General features: G+C 42.2%; 1 protein-coding gene and 1 long non-coding RNA gene across 2 annotated transcripts in view; both read left to right on the plus strand.

Annotated features, from left to right (window-relative positions):
• The window catches only part of FAM163B (family with sequence similarity 163 member B), a 42,056-nt gene extending 24,002 nt beyond the window's left edge, over nt 1-18,054 (plus strand). Inside the window, exons 3-4 of the mRNA XM_030207699.1 lie at nt 13,836-13,951; nt 15,680-18,054. Of these exons, the coding sequence (XP_030063559.1) occupies nt 13,859-13,951; nt 15,680-16,048 (462 nt within the window). The 5' untranslated portion in view covers nt 13,836-13,858 and the 3' untranslated portion in view covers nt 16,049-18,054. The remainder of the gene's footprint in view (nt 1-13,835; nt 13,952-15,679) is intronic.
• On the plus strand, nt 168-22,228 carry LOC115473065. The gene is made up of 4 exons (XR_003942599.1): nt 168-179; nt 6,270-6,275; nt 20,937-20,944; nt 22,086-22,228. It is a non-coding gene; the product is annotated as an uncharacterized LOC115473065 (long non-coding RNA).
• The last annotated feature ends 7 nt before the right edge of the window (nt 22,229-22,235 follow it).

Raw genomic sequence — 22,235 nt, forward strand, 5'->3', positions numbered from 1 at the left:
TTCCGATACATCTTCCCCGCACCTGACTTGGTAGGAATAATGAGACAAGAATCCCTGTAAACGATCTGCTCTGCTTTTTCTCTCTTACGCTTTCATATGTATACTCTAGAAGAAAGGGGGGAGAGGGGCAATATGAGAGAGATGTTTAAAAGGACCTTAGTGGCACAAATGTACAGGAAGTGAGTCTTTGAAGATCTGGAATGAGGAGCATAGAATGAAGGTGAAAGGGGACAGACACAGGAATAACCTGAGAAAATACTTCCTTACAGACAGGGCCGCCGAGAGACTGGGCCAGGCCCGGGGCAAGGCCGCCCCTGTGGCCCCGCCCCCGCCGCCCCCCTCCGTCCACCACCAGGCCAGGCCCCCCTGAATTCAAATCATAGTGCCTCACCTCGACCTCGCTCCGTATGAAAGAAGCGCAGCAGAGGCAGTCTGCAGATCGCCTCCCTTCAGGCCTTCCCTCCCTGTGTCCCGCCTTCGTGCAAGTTACAGACGAGGGCGGGACACAGGGAGGGAAGGCCCGAAGGGAGGCAATATGCAGACTGCCGCTGCTGCGCTTCTTTCACACGGAGAAAGGTTGGGGTGAGGCGCTATGATTTGAATTCAGGGGGGCCTAGCCCGGTGGTGGACAGAGAGGGCCGAGTGGAGGGGACTTCGTCACCGGGCCCCCCTTGGAGGCCTGGGCCCAGGGAATTTTGTCCCCCCTGCCCCCCCTCTCGGCGTCCCTGCTTAAAGAAAGGGTGGTGAACTCATGGAATTGCCTCCTGGTAGAAGTGGTGGAGATGGTAACAGTATCTGAATTCAAGAGAGCTTGGGACAAGTATATAGGATCTTTAAGGGAGTGATAGGGAGAGTAGATGGCATGGATGAGCAGAATGCATAGGCCATATGGTCTTTTTCTGCCTTCATTTTTCCTCTATTTTTCTCACTGTTTTTTTCTTGTTTTGCTCTCCTTTTCCCACAGAGATCCTGTGTCCATGTTCCCCAGCAGGTTTTTCATGTTGCTTTTTGCATAAGTGGCCTGCTCTAATGAGGAATAAAACAGTCTTAAGCAGTATAAAGTACTATCCCCTTCTTTGCACAGAAATATGTAATACATTTATCTTGCTTGGGAGTAGCATCTTTCTATTTCAGGCTTAGTTTGAAATCTGTTTGCTGAAGCAGCTATCAGCTCTGCTCTGCCTGGTTGTATCCATGGTATTGGTAACCAGGCAATATCTAAGTATTAAATTACACTAATATGGGTTGCAGATATGAATTCCTTTTTTTCCAGTGAAGCATTCCATGTGTAGCAATTACTTTACTGTTGGATATCCTTGCTTGTCTCCCTTCATTTATGTATCAAAACTGGTCACGTGAATCAGATCTTGTTGTGTGTTTCTTCCCTTGGTGAGCACTATGAGGCAATTCCTGCATTTAAAGTGAAATGTGCAAAAAGAAAAGAAGGAAACCCGACTGCTTTTGTATAAAAGCCTTCAGTGGAGATCTTGGGAAATCTCAGCATTATAAATGCTGGGATGAAGCCCTTGGAAGAAGCTAATTTTTCAAGTGATGAATGAAATAACGGCTGGATTTCTTCAGGGCAATGTAAAGGGAGCTGCACTTTATGCTTTGTTAGAGGAAACACAAGGTTATTATACCCCTTAAAATGAGAGATACAAGCCTATTCTGAAGGGGAGAGGTTAGGCTTACACGGTACCCTTGCAATACTAAAGCTTGGTTACACTATATAGAGAGACCTCATAGTGTTTTTGATTACCACTAAGTCGACCTTTATTCTTACTGTAAATTGTTAGATTAAATGCTCAGCCATAGGAAATATAGAATTTTTTTCAGCAGCCTCCTGTGCCTGCTGATTAAGGCCCTTCATTTTACAAGCCCTATTCACATTTCAAATCGTGTAATGTTTAAAATTTTCTCCTTGGCACGTAAGACTGTTTACTGAGGGGCTCTTACTTATTTGCCATTATTAGTTTCTGTAGGGCGCTTCGTTCATTGGATTCTAATCGCTTAGTGTTCCCACAACCAGCTAAGGCACGTTTTGAGTCTACTGGCCGTACAGCTTTCTTCTTCTTTTTAGTTCCTTATTTGTAGAATGTTTTCCCGCTTTGTATAAAAGAGGAACTTTCTTTGCCCTGATTTAAGACAGCTCTTTTAAGACTTGATATTTTGAGCAGGCTTTTGGCAGCTAGCTGTAGGGTTCAATCATTTTGTACTTTACCCGATGGATGTTATAGCCATTTATATTTTGTTTTATTTTATTTATTTTGTTTTTATTTGGGCTTTATAGTGCGATTGTCTTTCCTGTATGAACACTGGCATTCCTTTCTGTTTTAATATTCATTGTGAACCGCTTTGACCTCTTGCTGCGTAAAAGTGGTATATAAAGTCATAAATGTAAACATATGACATACTTAAGCCAGCACTTAAATGTTTATCTTGCATAAACATCTAAGTCACAACACAGAGAGGGTTCAAAGTACAGAACAAAGTCCAAATATCAAAAAAAAGCACCAAGAGCCTTCAAATATGGGACAAAAATTTCCTTTAATCACACAGCTTGATCAACAATCTTTAAAAAAATTGACCCGAGACGGGCAGTAATGACAGATTGACTCAAACATTAAGGGACAGCGTTTTCATTACAATACATTTGCGGAGGAGCAAGCCTTCCTACTGCACATATTTGACACTATTATTTGTGTGACACCTGACACAGGCGCTGTTCGCCGAAACACGGCCTGTGTCGGGTCTTTTTTTTTTTTTAATTGTTGATCAAGCTGTGTGATTAAAGGAACTTTTGTTCCATATTTGAAGGCTCTTGGTGCTTTCTTTTGATATATAAACATCTAAGTCCCCATTTTATGACGCTGGGATAGGCACATCTCAAACCCAAGTGCATGCAAATGGCAAGAGAGCATGGTCTGGGCATTTTCTGAGTAGGACAAGGGTGTGTGGCAAGTTTATAGATGTTCTTCTGAAAGGGGGAATAGACACTAAACCCTGGATTCTATATATGGCACCCAGATTTGGGCACGCTTCCGAGATATGTGCATAATTTAATTGGCTAACAAGCTGTTAACCGTCAATAATTGGATGCTATCAACCAATTATTGACATTGATTGGCACCGATATTGGGATTTGAGTGTGCATCTGGCTGCATGCTATTTTACAACGCTGGGCACCTAAAACCCATAGCATGCAACCCAAAAGGGGATGTGGCAGTGGGAGGGGCATGGGCAGATCAGAGGCATTCCAAAAGTTGTGCACAGTGTTATAGAATAGAGGGTCAGCATGCACAACTTAGGCACCAGGAATTACACCAGGTTTCAGCAGGTGTACGTCTGGTGCCCAAAGAATTAGCACTAAGCCCTATTCTATAAAGGTTACACACCGATTATTCTGAAAAGTTACTTGCATACTTATAGAACGTCCCTGACATGCCTATGCCCCTCCTATGGCAGCATCCTCTTTTGGGATATGTGCTTTAGGAGTTAGGTACCCTGCTTTATTGTGCCAATTAACATCAATTATTGGTTGTCTGCACCCAATTATTGATGGTTAAGTGCTCGTTAACTAATTAATTTACACACACATCTCATCAGCATGCCAAAATTTGGGTGCCTTGCATTGAATCCGGAAGTTTCTGTTCTACTGGAATGATTTCATCATTCAGTGGAACTCTGTTGATCAACTGCATTTTCCCTTTTTGATCAATAGCAAGAGCAACCACTTTGAAAGGGTTAACAGTGCAGAATTTACATACAGAGAGGCTGAATTTCACCGCTTTAAGTATGACTTTTCTTCTTGCTCCCAACCCATCCCGATCACTATCTCTTCCTCTAGACAAATGTTTTTAAATGTGAAACTCATGGTTTTTTTTTTTTTTTAGAAAATAATATCCATTGTCATTTGTCATCTCAAGGACTAGCCAAGAGGCAGCCTCATCACAAGATACATGAGTGGCCAGAGGACTTTTATACCCAGATTAAATGCTTTGATGAATGCTCTGTTCAGACTGGTAGCATTTCCAAAGGGGCAGTCATTTTAGCCTTGGAATCATTTTTGCTGTTGCAGAGTGATGGCCCCTTTTATAGACTCACAAATTGGCAAAGCTTTGGTGAACATAAACACTGCAAGAAATGGACTTATCTGTTAGTCTAAAAGATGCCACAAGACTCTCTTTTTTTTGTGACTGTGTTGGTTTGTACATTGATTAAAGTTAAGGTTGTCTTTACCATACACATAGGACTATTCAGTAATGGATCTCAGTGGAGCACTGAAAAGAGGGGAAGTTTAGAAGAGGCATAATGCAGGGTACAGACAGAATCATGGTGGAGAGAGGGGCCACAATGAGCATGTAACGAGTAAACCCTGAAGCAGATTCTAATCATGTGGTCTTGTACCACTAGAGTCTGCACTAGGATGTTTGTTGGGAACCAAGCTGAAGTGTATCTGTGTTCCTTTTACAAGAGTTTTGTTCGCTTCCCCTAGGGAGCTCCAAAGCACTTTGTTCTCTGGTTATATTTATTACTTCATACCTTGTATGAATGTAGGAGTCCCTGGTGCATGAAATTAAGAACAAATGTAAAAGCAGTTTGCACAGGAACTGCTTTGCTGATAGGTGCTCACATGCTGCTATTCTTCTTGCATGCTGGTGATTTTTTTTTTAGTATGATGAAAATGTTACAGAAACAATCCTTGAAAATGGCACTAGTCAGAGTCTAGGCTTTCTGTGAACTGTACAGGATTAGCAGGGGCATTCCTCTACCTCTATTTACTATGCTTCTCATTGTTAACAGAACTCCATACACACTCCATTCCCACCATCTCTGGTTGGCAATGCATGGAGTGACATTTTGCTGGACGCCAGTCTCCTTTGTAATTTATTGTGTTAGTGTGGAGTTATAGCTCTGCTCAAGGAAAGCTGAGTGGATTGCAGTGATAGGAAATATGGTGTTATTAGTGTAGGGGTGTTGAGGCTGTGTTGATCATAGAGAAGACTTGAGTCATTCTAAGTTGTGATTCTTAAGCCACCAAGGAGGTGTTTTTGCAGGACCTTTGCAGACCACACAGGTCATCTCTTCAGATGTCACCACATTTGTTTTCAATAGGTCGATAAGAGATCTGGAGGGGCATTTTCGATATGATGTCCAAGTCCGATTTTGGATGTTCTGCACAAAATGTCCAAAATCTGAATAGGAAAGAAGGTCATTTTCAAAAAAGAAAAACATCTATCTTTTTTTGTTCTTTGAAAATACTATTTCAAACAAGGTTTTGTGCTTTGGACATTTTGGTTTTTGGTCCATTAAAAAAAAAAAAACGAATAAGTACAAAACAGAGAGATTCGTGGCATTGGGATGAAGGAGGAACCAGCATGTTTAGTAGCCTGGTCCCCCAGACATCCCAGGAGAGCAGTGGGGCACCCTAGAGGGCACTTCTATGCACGTCATGAAAATGCTCCCAGGTACACATTTCACCATTGCTCCCTTATCTTATCCCTTGAGCCCTCCAAAACGCATCCAAAACACACTGTCCCCCACTGCACACCACAACAATAGCCCTTATGGGTGAAGGGGGCACCTATATGTGGGTACAGTAGGGTTTTTGTGACTTTGGGAAGGGTCACAGTTTCCACCATGAGTGTGACAGGTAGAGGGAGATAGGGACCTGGGTCCCCCACTGTGCACTGCACTAACCACTACACTACTCCAGGGACCAGCATGCTTCGCTAATAGATTTGACTTTAACATCTGAGGCTGTCATAGAGGCTGGTAAATTATATTTTTATTCATATTTTTGGGGGGTGGGAGGGGTCAGTGACCAATGAAGGGTCACTCATGATTCCCTCTAGTGGTCATCTGGTCATTTAGGGCTCCTTTATGTACCTTATTCACTCGGAAAATAGGTCTAGACCAAAACATCTTAGTTTTAGTCCTGTTTTGTTTCGTTATGGCTGTAAAATGTCCAAGTGTTAGGTATGCCCTAATCCTGCCTTCAAAATGCCCTGATACATCCCCTTGTGATTTGAACACACTTCTGATGGACTTCATAGAAAAATGTCTAAAAATAGGTTTAGAAAATACCAACTTGGATGTTTTTGGTAGAAAAACATCCAAATGCTGCTTTATGTCACTTTTTAGATTTTTATGTTTCGAAAATGAGCCCCATAGTGTGGCTAAGAAATGCATCAGGTATAAGCCTGAATCTAGGTGCACAAACATGTCAGACCCATACTCTTTATCCAGGGATGAGGGAATGGAGAGAGACTGATGTCGGGGACACCTGCACATTGAATGCCTCTGCGATTTACACACTGGAAACTTATTTATGGTTTATTGACATTTGATAAAATTGCCTTTATAAAGCAAATTAATTTAAACCCCTAATTATACAATTATTCAATTTTTCAGTTCCTTTCTAATTGTTATTATATATGGATGACTATAAATTGTTACCTTTTTGCATCTAGCATTCATTTCCATATTACATATTGTAATTACTCAATCGTCATTTATTTTATTCTACTTAATATATACTATCTTGCATCACTTTTTGTACTGTCAATCACATTAAGCTGTTAGCCACATTGAACCTGATCTATTAGGATAATGTGGGATGTAAATGAAATAAATAACATTTAAACGGAATAGTGCATCAAATTCAAAATGCTTTTTGACCCATTAAGGGTACATAAGTACATAAGTAATGCCATACTGGGAAAAGACCAAGGGTCCATAGAGCCCAGCATCCTGTCCACGACAGCGGCCAATCCAGGCCAAGGGCACCTGGCAAGCTTCCCAAACTTACAAACATTCTATACATGTTATTCCTGGAATTTTGGATTTTTCCAAGTCCGTTTAGTAGCGGTTTATGGACTTGTCCTTTAGGAAACCGTCCAACCCCTTTTTAAACTCTGCTAAGCTAACCGCCTTCACCACTTTCTCCGGCAACGAATTCCAGAGTTTAATTACACGTTGGGTGAAGAAAAAGTTTCTCCGATTTGTTTTAAATTTACTACACTGTAGTTTCATCGCATGCCCCCTAGTCCTAGTATTTTTGGAAAGCATGAACAGACGCTTCACATCCACCTGTTCCACTCCACTCATTATTTTATATACCTCTATCATGTCTCCCCTCAGCCGTCTCTTCTCCAAGCTGTATAGCCCTAGCCTCCTTAGTCTTTCTTCATAGGGAAGTCGTCCCATCCCCGCTATCATTTTAGTCGCCCTTCGCTGCACCTTTTCCAATTCTACTATATCTTTCTTGAGATGCGGCGACCAGAATTGAACACAATACTCAAGGTGCGGTCGCACCATGGAGCGATACAACGGCATTATAACATCCTCACACCTGTTTTCCATATCTTTCCTAATAATACCCAACATTCTATTCGCTTTCTTAGCCGCAGCAGCACACTGAGCAGAAGGTTTCAGTGTGTTATCGACGACGACACCCAGATCCCTTTCTTGGTCCGTAACTCCTAACGTGGAACCTTGCATGACGTAGCTATAATTCGGGTTCTTTTTTCCCACATGCATCACCTTGCACTTGCTCACATTAAACATCATCTGCCATTTAGCCGCCCAGTCTCCCAGTCTTGTAAGGTCCTCTTGTAATTTTTCACAATCCTGTTGTGATTTAACGACTTTGAATAACTTTGTGTCATCAGCAAATTTAATTACCTCACTAGTTACTCCCATCTCTAAATCATTTATAAATATATTAAAAAGCAGCGGTCCTAGCACGGACCCCTGAGGAACCCCACTAACTACCCTTCTCCATTGTGAATACTGCCCATTTAACCCCACTCTCTGTTTCCTATCCTTCAACCAGTTTTTAATCCACAATAGGACATTTCCTCCTATCCCATGACCCTCCAATTTCCTCTGTAGCCTTTCATGAGGTACCTTGTCAAACGCCTTTTGAAAATCCAGATACACAATATCAACCGACTCCCCTTTGTCCACATGTTTGTTCACTCCTTCAAAGAATTGAAGTAAATTGATCAGGCAAGATTTCCCCACACAAAAGCCATGCTGACTTGGTCTCAGTAATCCATGTCCTCGGATGTGCTCTGTAATTTTGTTTTTAATAATAGCCTCTACCATTTTCCCAGGCACCGACGTCAGACTCACCGGTCTATAATTTCCCGGATCTCCCCTGGAGCCTTTTTTAAAAATGGGCGTTACATTGGCCACCCTCCAATCTTCCGGTACCACGCTCGATTTTAAGGATAAGTTGCATATCACTAGCAGTAGCTCCGCAAGCTCGTTTTTCAGTTCTATCAGTACTCTAGGATGAATACCATCCGGTCCAGGAGATTTGCTACTCTTCAGTTTGCCGAACTGCCCCATTACGTCCTCCAGGTTTACCGTGAAGTCAGTAAGTTTCTCCGACTCGTCCGCTTGAAATACCATTTCCGACACCGGTATCCCACCCAAATCTTCCTCGGTGAAGACCGAAGCAAAGAATTCGTTCAGTCTCTCCGCTACGTCTTTGTCTTCCTTGATCGCCCCTTTTACCCCTCGGTCATCCAGCGGCCCAACCGATTCTTTTGCCGGCTTCCTGCTTTTAATATACCGAAAAAAAATTTTACTATGTTTTTTTGCCTCTAATGCTATCTTTTTTTCATACTCCCTCTTGGCCTTCTTAATCTGCACCTTGCATTTGCTTTGACACTCCTTATGCTGTTTCTTGTTATTTTCAGACGGTTCCTTCTTCCATTTTCTGAAGGCGTTTCTTTTAGCCCTAATAGCTTCCTTCACCTCACTTTTCAACCAGGCCGGGTGTCTTTTGGACTTCCGTCTTTCTTTTCTAATTCGCGGAATATGTATGGCCTGGGCCTCCAGGATGGTATTTTTGAACAGCGTCCACGCCTGTTGTACAGTTTTTACTCTCTCAGTTGCCCCCCTAAGTTTTTTTTTTACCGTTCTTCTCATTTTATCATAGTCTCCTTTTTTAAAGTTAAACGCTAACGTATTTGACTTTCTGTGTACAGTTACTTCAAGGTCGATGTCAAAACTGGTCATATTATGGTCACTGTTATCAAGCGGCCCCAGTACCATAACGTCTCTCACCAGATCATGCGCTCCACTAAGGACCAAGTCTAGAATTTTTCCTTCTCTCGTCGGCTCCTGCACCAGTTGCTCCATAAAGCTGTCCTTGATTTCATCAAGGAATTGTATCTCTGTAGCGTGTCCCGATGTTACATTTACCCAGTCTATATTTGGATAATTGAAGTCACCCATTATTATCACATTGCCCATTTTGTTCGCGTCTCTGATTTCTTTTATCATTTCTGTGTCTACCTGCTCATCCTGGCGAGGCGGACGGTAGTACACTCCTATCACCATTTTTTTCCCTTTTATACATGGAATTTCAACCCACAGTGATTCAAACGTGTGATTTGTGTCCTGCTGAATTTGTAATCTATCTGAGTCAAGGCTCTCGTTAATATACAATGCTACCCCTCCACCAGTCCGGTCCACCCTATCATTACGATATACTTTGTACCCCGGTATGACAGTGTCCCACTGGTTATCCTCCTTCCATCAGGTCTCAGTAATGCCTATTATATCCAATTTTTCATTTAGTGCAATATATTCCAACTCTCCCATCTTATTTCTTAGACTCCTAGCATTTGCATATAGACATTTCAGAGTATGTTTGTTGTTCTTATTTGCATGATGCTTAGTACCTGACACTACTGATTTGACATCTTTTGTCTGATCTTTAGTTGTATTTAAGGGCACCTGGCCTACCACGGTCTGTTGTGTAACCTCACTATCCAGAAACCCTATCTTCCCTGTTTGTGAGGTATCTTTGCAAGATACCTTTTCCCGAACCATGCGCTTTTGAGCGACTGTCGGCCTTCCCCCCATTTCTAGTTTAAAAGCTGCTCTATCTCCTTTTTAAATGCCGACGCCAGCAGCCTGGTCCCACCCTGGTTAAGGTGGAGCCCATCCTTTCGGAATAGGCTCCCCTTTCCCCAGAATGTTGCCCAGTTCCTAACAAATCTAAAACCCTCCTCCCTGCACCATCGTCTCATCCACGCATTGAGACTCTGGAGCTCTGCCTGTCTCTTGGGCCCTGCACGTGGAACAGGTAGCATTTCAGAAAATGCTACCCTAGAGGATCTGGATTTGAGCTTTCTACCTAAGAGCCTAAATTTGGCTTCCAGAACCTCTCTCCCACATTTTCCTATGTCATTAGTACCCACATGTACCAAGACAGCAGACTCCTCCCCAGCACTATCTAAAATCCTATCTAGGTGACGCGTGAGGTCCGCCACCTTCGCACCAGGCAGGCAAGTCACCAGGCGATCCTCACGTCCACCAGCCACCCAGCTATCTATATGCCTAATGATCGAATCACCAACTACAACAGCTGTCCTAACCTTTCCCTCCCGGGCAGCACTTGAAGACATATCCTCAGTGCGAGAGGATAGTACATCCCCTGGTGGGCAGGTCCTGGCTACAGGAGTACTTCCTACTTCACCAGGGTGATGCTCTCCTTCTAGGAGACCTCCCTCCTCCAAGGTAGCACAAGGGCTACTAGACTGGAGGTGGGACCTCTCTACAACATCCCTGTAGGTCTCCTCTATGTACCTCTCTGTCTCCCTCAGCTCCACCAAGTCTGCTACTCTAGCCTCAAGAGAACGGACATGTTTGTTTGTCTTTACTAACATGCATATGAAATAAAGAAAACAAACATTTGATTTCTAGATGCAGGCAGAGAAAGTGTGAAAAGTAAAGATGTAAAAAGTGGGACAAGTCCTGTAATAAATAATTAATTCTGGGGACAGAGCAGTGGAAGTGATCAGCACCTCCTACTGTATAATCCACTTGTAATGAAGTGGCATGGAGGAGTAGCCTAGTGGTTAGGGCACTGGTCTTGCAATCCAGAGGTGGCTGGTTCAAATCCTACTACTGCTCCTTATGATCTTGGGCAAGTCACTTAACTCTCCATTACCTCAGGTACAAACTTAGATTGTGAGCCCTCCTGGGACAGAGAAATATCCAGAGTACCTGAATGTAACTCACCTTGAGCTACTACTGAAAAAGGTGTGAGCAAAATCGTACCTGAATATATGCAAACTGCTTTGAATGTAGTTGCAAAAACCTTAGAAAGGTGGTATATTAAGTCCCAATAAATAATGCCTTCAAACTGACTTCCAGGAGGTGAAACAAACAGTTCTGTGATATTCAAGTCAAGCATCCCTAATTTGTATGTTGCTGAACCTTCTGCACTAAATAAGTAGGCAGTGAGAGACAGAGTGAGTGTGTATATATCATTCCCTTTAGCTACACTGAAGCTGTGAGTGCTGTTCCCTTTAATGTATGTGGCAGATTCTCTGCAGTCATGTTCATAAACTAATAGATACAAGTCAACAGAGACAAACTGAATCATTCCTGTCTGTACAGGCCACCAAAGACAGGCTTTTTCCAGATCTGATAAACTGGTGGCACTGTAATTAAAAGGCTATTTGGAAGAAGGTCCTGAACATGTCTGTAATCTTGCAGCACAGACTGCTACTGGCTTGGCACATGGAGTGCCCAGCCCCAGTAGTGTAAGAAGTTGGTCTCCATGGTGGCTGCTGGTGTTCTGAATTGACATGTTCTAGGTTAGACACTAGGGGGAGGTAGTGATCCATTGCTAAATAGCGTTCCCTAAACTGTATGACATACGACAGCGATTATACACGTTAGCAGCCATATACCCTACATCTGTGCATGTATTTCTCTGTGTAATTGTAGTTTACATGCATTTAGCATCTTTATCAAGGATATTGTCTTAAATTCCTAGTAAATGGATCGCTTTCTCAGGCTGAATTGTCTTAGCTAAGTGCATAGAAATATGGATAGACTAAAAATCCAGAATTAAATACATTCAGAAATGTATATACAAACCAGACAGGGATTGTGTAAATGTATTTTGGCTCATCCTGTATCTTGTGAATTAATTTTTACGTCCTAAGGTGCAGAAAATTTAATGAAAGGTGTGGATAAAGCTAAATAGAGAAAAGATTTTCTGTGCGCCCCATACTACAGACAGTAATGGGCATCTGATGAAACCACCAGATGGCAGGCATAGAACGAGTAACTGGGGAGCACTTCACTTGGTTTAGACAACTTGTGGAATTCATCATCGCTAGATGTTCAAAAAGGGCTTAATTGAATATATGAAAGATAAATCGGTCACCTGTTACTCAAAGTGAGTGTAATAGTTAAGCCCATTGTTTTTCATATGTATTGATTACAATGGCCATATCCTGGCTATTTGGAGAAATACTGTCATCTACTACTTTTACTCCTCTTGTGTTCTGTTTTCCTTGACATCTTCTCTGTTGTGTCCCATCTTATCATTTACCCACTGTCCTACAATCTAATGTCATCCCTATGATATCAGTATTTTGTTTGTGTAAGCCTTCAGTTATAAAAGGCATGGTCAGGGCACTATACATTTATTTTGTATTTATTTATATTGGCATTTATATCCCACATGTTCCAATTTGCATTGTTTCAATGTGGCTTACAAAGAAATACGTTGATACATTTGTTGAAGTTGTCTTTTGATGAGATAGAGATGCGATATGATTGTTAGCAAGAAATACACTTAGAGGGGGAAATAGTGGCAAGAATCAGAATAACTGGAAACTTTCTGGTCGGTATGTCTGTCTTGGTGCCTTCCAGATTCTTCATAGAAGAATTTTCTGAAGAAGAAGGCTTTGAGCTGTTTGTGGAAAATCAGGCAGTTGTTTTTATCACTTGAGCTCTTTGGTAGTAAGTTCCAGCTTTGTGTGCATATGTATGTAAAGCTTGACTTGTGGATTGATAGGTAGTGTAGACCTTTGCAATTGGGGAAGTGGAGTGTTAGATAGTTTCTTGATGGAGGCTAGGCCAAAAATAATTCTGTATGCTGTTGTACAGAGCTTGAATGTTATTCGCGCTTTTACTGGTAGCCAGTGTAATGCTTGGAGTAGTGGGGTGGCTTTGTCGAAGCGGGATTTTCCATGAATCAGCCAAGCGACGGTGTTTTGTGCTGTTTGTAGTTTTTTGTAATTGTTTCCTTCTGTTTGTCTAATTTTATTTGACTTGGAATGGACTTTCATAATTTTCTTTGCATTTTTCTGCCTGTACAATTGAAGACTTTAAGATGAACTTTGCTTTTCTCTGTTTATCTTCCATCTTTTATTTTCTTCCAAATTTCTTTTTTTGATTTATCTCTGATGTTTCACTTGTCTACTTGTAATGATATTTCAAAATTGTATTTAAAAACTGTATGTACACTATTGCTTTTAGAAGTTCCCCAGAAAAGGCTTTTTTCCTCTTTGTGGTTAAATACCATAAGGTTTTCCCATTGTTCAGTACCCTTATTTTATCATCCTCACTTTAATATTCCCTTATCTCTCGTTTGTCCTGTTTGTTCTAATTAGATTGTAAGCTCTGTCGAGCAGGGACTGTCTCTTCATGTTCAAGTGTACAGCACTGCGTACGTCTAGTAGCGCTTTCGAAATGATAAGTAGTAGTAGTAGTAGTATTGTCTCCCTCCTAAAGCTCTCCCGTTTTTATAAATCCTAACGGAAACTGAAACCCTTTATACTTTAGTGCCTTCAAATGTCATAAACTGTTCACGTGATATTGCTGCATTGTAAAAAAAAAAAAGGCCTATTTCTGTCACTTGTCTGACAGTGTTCTAGGTGACATTTGGAAGTACTTACTGGTTAGTACTGTTAATCTTTCCAAACCCTTGCTCAGAGTAGGTTATGTTGGGAGTATTGGCATGGTTTGGTTCAATAATCTTAAACTTTAACCTACTTTACGTCCTGCAGGTGGTTAATGGAGAAGAGATCGAATGACAGCCGGGACCGTGGTCATCACAGGTGGAATATTAGCGACTGTTATTCTGCTCTGTATCATAGCGGTACTCTGCTACTGTAGACTTCAGGTATGTTATAGTCCATATAAGGGCATGGGAGGAGTGCGAGCTCATGAACGCTCTTGGGGATGGGAGAGGAGGGTGTATCCGGCCAGCAGCATTTTATGTGGGTGATGAAGCACAAGTGCAGGGCTGCCAAGCTACCCAGTTCTAGAAGCAAGATTTTTTGGGGGGAGGGGGGGGAATAAGACTTGGTTTTGAACTTGCATACCAGTGCATGGTGGTACTTGTGGTTCCTCATTCTACTCATTGAGGGGCCCTTTTACTAAGCCACATAGGAGCCTACACATGCCCAACACACGCCAAGTTGGAGTTACCACCCGGTTACCGCATGGCCCTTGTGGTAATTTCAATTTTGACGTGCGTCCGCTATGCGCGTCCAAAAATATTTTTTATTTTCTGACACACGGTAGCTATGCGCATCAAGTGGAATTTGACGCATGTCTACCATTACCACCCGGTTACCGCATGAGACCTTACCGCTAGGTCAATGGCTTGCGGTAAGGTCTCAGACCAAAAATGGATGTGCAGCAATTTTAATTTTGCCGCATGTTCATTTTCGGCAAAAATTTTAAAAAGGCATTTTTTTGTAGGTGAGCTAAAACATAATTCTGTGCACGCCCAAAACACACGTCTAAACTACCGCTGGCCATTTTTCAGCGCACCTTAGTAAAAGGACCCCTGAAATTGGAGCTGCACGTTACAGAATGCATCAGGATGGAGGTTATCGGACATCCAGGACATTCTTAAAAGCTCTCTTCTGAAACCAGGCAGCTTGGCAGCTCTGCAGGTCAGAAACTGAATCCTAGTACATGTGCTAAACATGCTATTTTTGATGGCTTTTTCATACTGCCCAGAGGCAAAGTAGTTCATGCTGCACTGTTTTTAAAACTGGTCCTAGATGCCATTTTCTTAGAACAAAAGCCATCAGTCACACATAACTGTAAAAGAGCAGGGAGTGGCAGTGATGTACACTGCTTTGCAGAAGGCTTGGGGTCTCTCTGTTGTGCATAGTCATGGACACATGAGCCTGAGGCATTTGTTGATTTGATCTGTGTGTCCAGTTTTAAAAACTTTACTTTTACATTTTTTGATGCTGACAGTTTTGATCCGAGGAAATTGTCCCTTTATTTTCATGCATCAGTCAAGCCTGCAGGGCCGCTGAGGGGGGGGGGGGGCAAAATTTCCCAGGTCCAGCGCCGGGGTCTCTCTCTCTCTCCTGCCAGGACCCGAGTGATCGTGTCTCGACAGGAGCAGGAGAGAGAAAACTCCGGCGCCGTGGCTGGGCCCTCCTTGGAGGCTGGGGGAAGACCCGGAGGAGCTATTCCAGTGCTGCTCTTCTGCTCAGCTGAGCAGCTGCTTTTCCTCTCAGAGTGCATGCTCAGTTTTGAAACCGAGCATGTCCTGAGAGAAAAAGCAGCCACAGGGGCAGGCAATCGGCAGAAGAGTAGCGCTGGAAGACGTCTTCTGCTGATGGGGCCTCGGGATCCCCACCAGCCAATAAGGTATTTTGCGGCAGCGATCTGGGGGAGGGGGGAGCCGTGATCCGGGGAGGGGTCGGCCGTAACCCGGGCCTGGTTCATCTCTTGGCGGCCCTGCGAGCCTGTACACCTAGCTGGGGGGGAACTGGTAAAGTGGTTGGCCTCCCTTGCTTGTCACCAGCTTTTAGGCTACTATGATAACATTGTTAGTTTAGTGCCACTGCATTTCACTCTCTTCTCTTTTCCCCAATCTCAGTATTACTGCTGTAAGAAGGAGGAGTCAGAAGAGGATGAAGAAGAACCTGATTTTGCACTGCACTCTCGTTTTCCCCTGGGACACTGCAACCAAAATGCAGTGCTGAGCAATGGGCCATCCATATACACATCACCATACAGCAAGAAGCTCTCACGCTGCCCCAGCTGCTCTCACCGTGAGCCCCCCTTCTTCGTGCATCAGCCGGAGGAGATGCATAATGGGGGTGAGCGCATCAACTACAAGGCCATCAGCCAGGAGGAGCTTGAACTGCCTGTGAACCCCAACAACCTGCAGGTGCTGAACCCCAACCGGCTGTCGGCCATGCGAGAGGCCTTTTCTCGCAGCCGCAGTATAAGCACGGATGTCTGAGCCAAACCTGGACTGCTTTGGTATCCTTTATTAGCAGGGAAGAAAAGCAAATTAATCAAATGGGTTGAGAAAAATTTTGGAATGTATTTGTACATTAGATAGATATTTCTAACTATATTAAGTCTATTAGAGGGTGCGCTGACATTTGAGGCTGAATGGAAATCAGAATACAGAAATGGGAGAAAAACAGCTCTTTTTATATAAATGTCGGAAGGGAAGTTTTGATACTGTGCACTCTTTTATATGCAGAACAAGGATGATTCGGTCCCAGGTCTTGTGGGTGGGAGAGGGTCATTTGTAAGCTTCCAGCAGAGGATGGAACCTGCTGGTGGCTGGTTTCACATCATCAAATCCTGCTCTCTGGAGGTGCTTCTTGTCCTGGCATTAAAGGCCGAGGTTCATGTCTGCATGCTAAGATATCCATTGTTCCCATTATAGAAGGATTTGCTCAGTATTTATTCAGCTCTAATGTAAGATATCTTGGCTAAATTTTTGGGATTACTGACATGAAGGCAAATGTGGAGCTGTTACTATCCTAACATAATAGGTATGACTGAGAGTTTATTTTCCCATTTCCCCTTCTTGCATTACTTCTCCACATCTAAAATTTCCCTGAAAGAGCTGCAAGTAATTGCGGAATATCACATTTTCCCCTTTTTATACCTGCTTTTCCCTCTTCTTGCAGTGCTGTGCTAGGCCAGGACTTCACAGGGCAAAGTCTGAGTAGCTGCCTTGATCTAGTAAAAGTGGATCCTTTCCAGGTTTGGATGACTTTAAATAAATAGACCAACATGGAAATGCATGCAAAGCTGCTATTTGTTTGCAGCAGTTGATAGTATTTTAACACGTGTTGGTCCAGTAAAAGATTGGTTGGGAGGTGCATTGGCTTGCACATGAGTTTCCCAGGTTTGATTGTAAGGCCAAAAGGACGTATTGGAAAGGATTGACGTGGCTGAAAGATCATGCATTGTAACATTTTCTGTGGTTAATGAAGGGCATTGTAACCTTCTAAGTTTCTCCAAGAATGCTTTATAACCCTGTTGGCATTAGTTATTGCTATAGATGCTGGTCCATTTATAATGAAATATATCTCTCATTTTAAAGTAAATAAAAGCTTAAATATCACAAAAAGCTCACACTCCACGCATATAATAATTCTCAAAGATCTTCTACTATTCAAGATTAGACTCCTAATAATAATTCATATGAATATGTTTTAATATGATGGTACCTTCATACAAAGGGCAGTAAGACATGTCCAATATACGCGGTACTCTCATTTGCTACTTTAATCTTATACATCCCAATTTTTCTATAAATACATATTTAAAACAGTCTTTAGTTATTTATTCATCAACATTATTTGTGTAAAAAAAAATCTTTTCCAAAAACTATATTAAAAATAGGACTGATCTGGCAATCACTGTTCCTTGAAAATAGGCCACAGCATATACAGTTTCACAAAAAAGTGGACACGATCACATTTTGAGAGAAAGATCATCAGGACGTGGCTGTATGCTGTTGTAAAATGTCAAAACATCACAAAAACTCCTTTTTAAAAAATCTTTTTTTCTTTCAGGTTATGCTGCCTGGGAGTAATCTGGGAGAATGCAAGTGTGCTTTCTCTGAAATAAAAAAAAAAAATGCTTGTGATGTTTGACATTTGCAACAGTATCCAGCCATGCCCTATGCAAAGCTTTGGCTCAACACGTGATTGCATGGGCTTTTAGTGTGGAATTGTATGAGCTGTACCCTATTTATATGTCATTTTTGAAAAGATTTTTTGCACAAAATGTTGATGGATAGATGACTAAAGACTGTTTTAAATATGCATTTATAGAAAACTTGGGACTTGAGATTATAAGAAAATTAGGGCTTCTTTTACAAAGCCACAATACCAATTCTCGGTGCCGTAAATGAGAGGGAGCCCATTTAGTTCCTGTGGGCTTCCTCTCATTTGCCACGTGGGAATCGCTAGCACAGCTTTGTAAAAGAAGCCCTTAAAGCAGTGAGGGGCCCTTTTACTAAGCCACGTAAGCACCTATGTGCACCCAACATACGGCAATTCCGAATTACCGCCCAGCTACTGTGTGGTAATTTCATTTTTTTTTAATACGCGCCGGAAAATATTTTCATTTTCTGGTGCACAGGCGGTAATCGGCATTTTACGCTCATAGACCATTACCGCCTGGTTACCACGTGAGACCTTACTGCTAGGTCAATAGCTGTCGGTAAGGTCCCCGACCCAAAATGGACACGCAGCAATTTTCATTTTGCCACGCATCCATTTTCGGCAAGAATTTAAAAAGGCATTTTTACAGGTACGCTGAAAAGTGATTCTGCACTTTCCTAAAAACACGCATCTACCGCAGGCCATTTTTCCGTGCGCCTTAGTAAAAGGGCCCCTGCTGCTGTGTTCAGCGCCAAGTGAAATTACTGCATTTATTGGGCCTGACTTACTGCTCTTTATACGATGGGCCCACCATCCAAAAAAAAAAAAAAGATGAAAAAATATTCATATGAATTATTTTCGTGAGTCTATTTTGAATAGTACAAGTCATTTATAAAGAAGCCATGAACTGGATGGTCATATCATGCGGCATATAAGTTTATAAATAACTAACTGCTCTCGATGCCAAGAACAAGTGGTATAGGCCAGTGGCGTAGCCACAGGTGGGCTTGGGTGGGCCGGGGCCCACCCACTTAGGGCTCAGGCCCGCCCAACAGTAGCACACGTTTAGTGATAGCTAGTGGGGATCCCAAGCTCGACCAGCTCAAGATTTCCCCCGATGATAACGAAAATGCTACTCTCCACAATAACGGCACCTGCGCATGCTCAGTTTTCAGTGCATGCATGCTGCAGACTGCCAAGATGGAAAGAAGTGTTTTCTCACCAGCTGTGATATTTTTTGGGTGGTAATTGGGGGGGGGGGGGGGGGGGGAACACTTGGTGCCCACCCACTTCTTTCCTAGGCCCACCCAAAATCTGTTGTCTGGCTACGCCCCTGGTATAGGCATCCTTTCTAAAACCTTTTCTATCTGTTCTTTTTGGGGTGGGAGGCAGGAGGTAAGGACAGCATCATCATCATCTTGGTCCTTGGGTTGTTTATAAGTGCTCATTTTTGATATTTGGATATGATTGCTTTTAACATTAAATAGTTTAGGTACAGGTCAACTATAATTTATGTCATGTCATATACTTTTAGATTAGTTGGACTGTTATAACTTACTTGGATGGGATGATGCAGTGGGGGTGGGGGGGGGGGGGATTGCGAAGCCACTCATCAGTTGTCTGCTATTTTTACAGAGATATAATTTGTAGAACTGCACAAAGACTTTTAAAATGCTCTCTGACTTTGAAATTGTAATTTCCTTGTGAAAGTACATTTAGTTTTAGAATTTCTGCTTTTCTGGGGCTTCTTTTATTGGGGTGGGGGAGTGGGGAGAGTGTTGTTTTATTTTCCTAGCATATATCTTGGCAGTAAGCAACAGTTTCATGTTTATTAATGTTCTGCTCATTGTTGAAGTGTTTTATAAAATTTCTGGATGCACTGAGAAACAAAACTAAGCAAAAAAAAAAAAAGAAATAAAGTTCTTTACTCTTGTTTTCATGCACGAGGTCTGAGATGTATATTGTACTCGCAAAACAGGCATTTGTGGACTTTTCATTATTGCTCTCGCTCAGTTCTGACTCGAGTCAGGTTTTCAGGATATTCAAAATAAATATGCATGACAGAGATTTACATATAATGGAAGGGGTGCATGAACTCTCTCTTGGACATATTCACTGAGGAAATCCTGACTCTGAGTGGTTGGTGATATCCGGAAGACTGGATTGAGCTACTGGTCCAAGACCTTTTTTTTAAATTTATTTACTAGTGGAACCATTCCTGTTTCCTCAACAATGAAACGGGCCCTAGGAAGGCTGTCATGTAAGCTTTTTTTTCTCTCTCCCCTGCCCTCCCCTCCATGTCCAGCAATTTTTCCCTCCCCTCCATGTCCAGTGATTCTCCTCGTCCCTGCCCTCCCATCCGTATCCCACGATTTTCTCCTCTCCTGTCCTCCCATCCCATCCATGTCCATCAATTCTCCTCTGCCCTGCCCTGCCCTCCCCTTCCTCCCCTCGATGTCCTGTAATTCTCTCCTCCCCTCGATTTGTACCTGAACGTTCTCTAGCTGGCTGGAGCTAGCTTTCGTCCCATTCGTAACATCCCTCCTGATGTCAGCTCGCCGCTAGCGTTCCCTTCCCTCTCACTGGTCCGCCCTCTGACATCATTACATCTTGACTCGAGGGCGGGACAGTGAGGGGGAATGGCACGCTGGAGGCTGGCTGACATCAGGAGATGTTACAAACCTAGGCAGCCAGACATGGAACGTTATTATATAGGATTGGGCTTTATTAACTACCTCTATGAAGAGATTCAGCAAGGCGGTGTACAGCAGGTACTATTTAACATAAAATTTACTACTGTTATACTTGTTAACAAAATAGTAAAAATGGCCAAATATAAACATACGTTCAATAAGGGGCCTGTTTACAACACCGTAGCAGTGCCACCCCCCAGTGCGTGCCATTTCCAGCATGACAGAAAATATTTTTTTTCCAGCGCTTGGGGGGGAGCAGGTATAAATGCCAGTGTCCATTTAAAAAAAAATGAAAGCTTGTATTGCCTTTGCAAAATTGGAAATAACATGCATACTCTGCTGGCATGCCCAGAACATACATACAGTACGCCTCCTTCTAAACTGCCCAAGCTGTGGCTTTTATATGGGTAAATAGGTTTCTAAAATCACTATTTACATATTTAAATACTACAAAGGCCTTTTGAAATGACCTCATGTGTGGTTACTTGCACTTGCTGTTTCTGCAAGTAGAGTTTTACTGGAGAAGTACAGGTTATAAATTTGAAAATAGCATCTGTGTTTGGAACAGGGGAAGAAAAGTACAGTCAAACAAATGAGAAAACAGCTACCATAAATATGACCATTTTATTAAAATATGAATAGAAATCAGAGTTATGGGTGTAAAACCCCCTTAGATTCATTAAAACAACAGCCTAGGTCCTTTCTTTCCACGCCAGGTACAGATATTCTTCACTTAATATATACAATGTCAACATTACATTTTTAAATAAAAACAGTGGAGTCAATATTCAAAGCCTTAGCCACCAAAGATAGGTGATAATATGTATTCACTTATCATTGTTTGATATTCAGAAGATTTACAACTGCATCTTCAACAATCTTACCTAAACTTAAATGATTAAAGGGAGACTGCTTAATTAGCTTTTACCTACTTAAAGTTAGGACTGCTATGAGGGTCTGAATTAAGGAAAAATAACTACATAAGTACTGCTTTTTATTATTATTAACACCCAATGCTGACTGCGTAAGTGCTTTTGAACACTGACCAAATTTGATTACATAATAAAATTCTCTAACAAAGTATACACCTACATATTACAAATTACTAATACAAGTCAGGGACGCTGTACCTACTTCCTAGACAGGACGCTTGAAGTATCCTCAGGAAATCCCACGCCTCCTTATAAGTAATTTACTCATGATTGTTAGATAGCCTTAAGAAATTAAAAAGGAGGACCTAAAACCTTTATTTCTTTTGCTGGGACATTTGAGGGTTACATAGAGTTGTACATTGTATAAAAAGTATATTTCTTATGTGGCCTAAGGCCTGACCCTGCATATGGATCTAGGATGGAACACACTGCCTGTACTTTCAACAAGACTCCACTCTTATATATTTAAACAGTGATATGATTCTTCTATGAGACTCTTTGTAGATTTAGATCCTTTTACAGTCTTGTAAGTAAAACTAACTACACATCCCTCCAGGCTAAGGATGTTAATGCACAGAAATGAAGTGGCCTAACAAAACTAATGTAACTCCTAAAAGCTAGTCCAGAAACATGTTAATGCTCCCATCCTCTGCTCAGAACAGACTGAAAATAATAGCAGTGCTTGGAACATAAGTGAACCATAAAAGGTACTCCAGCAATAGTGGGAAAGGGTGGGAAAGCTTCACCCTTCACATACAAAAAAAGTCCATAACACACAACAGATCTTCATGATGCCATGATATATGTGCTCTGATCCAAGAATGAGTAATGAACACTTCCTGACTGAATCCTTCAAAGACCACAACCAGGGCCGTCGAGAGACTGGGCCG

The sequence above is a fragment of the Microcaecilia unicolor genome, chromosome 6 (assembly GCF_901765095.1).
Source record: "Microcaecilia unicolor chromosome 6, aMicUni1.1, whole genome shotgun sequence".
Taxonomy (NCBI): Eukaryota; Metazoa; Chordata; class Amphibia; order Gymnophiona; family Siphonopidae; genus Microcaecilia; species Microcaecilia unicolor.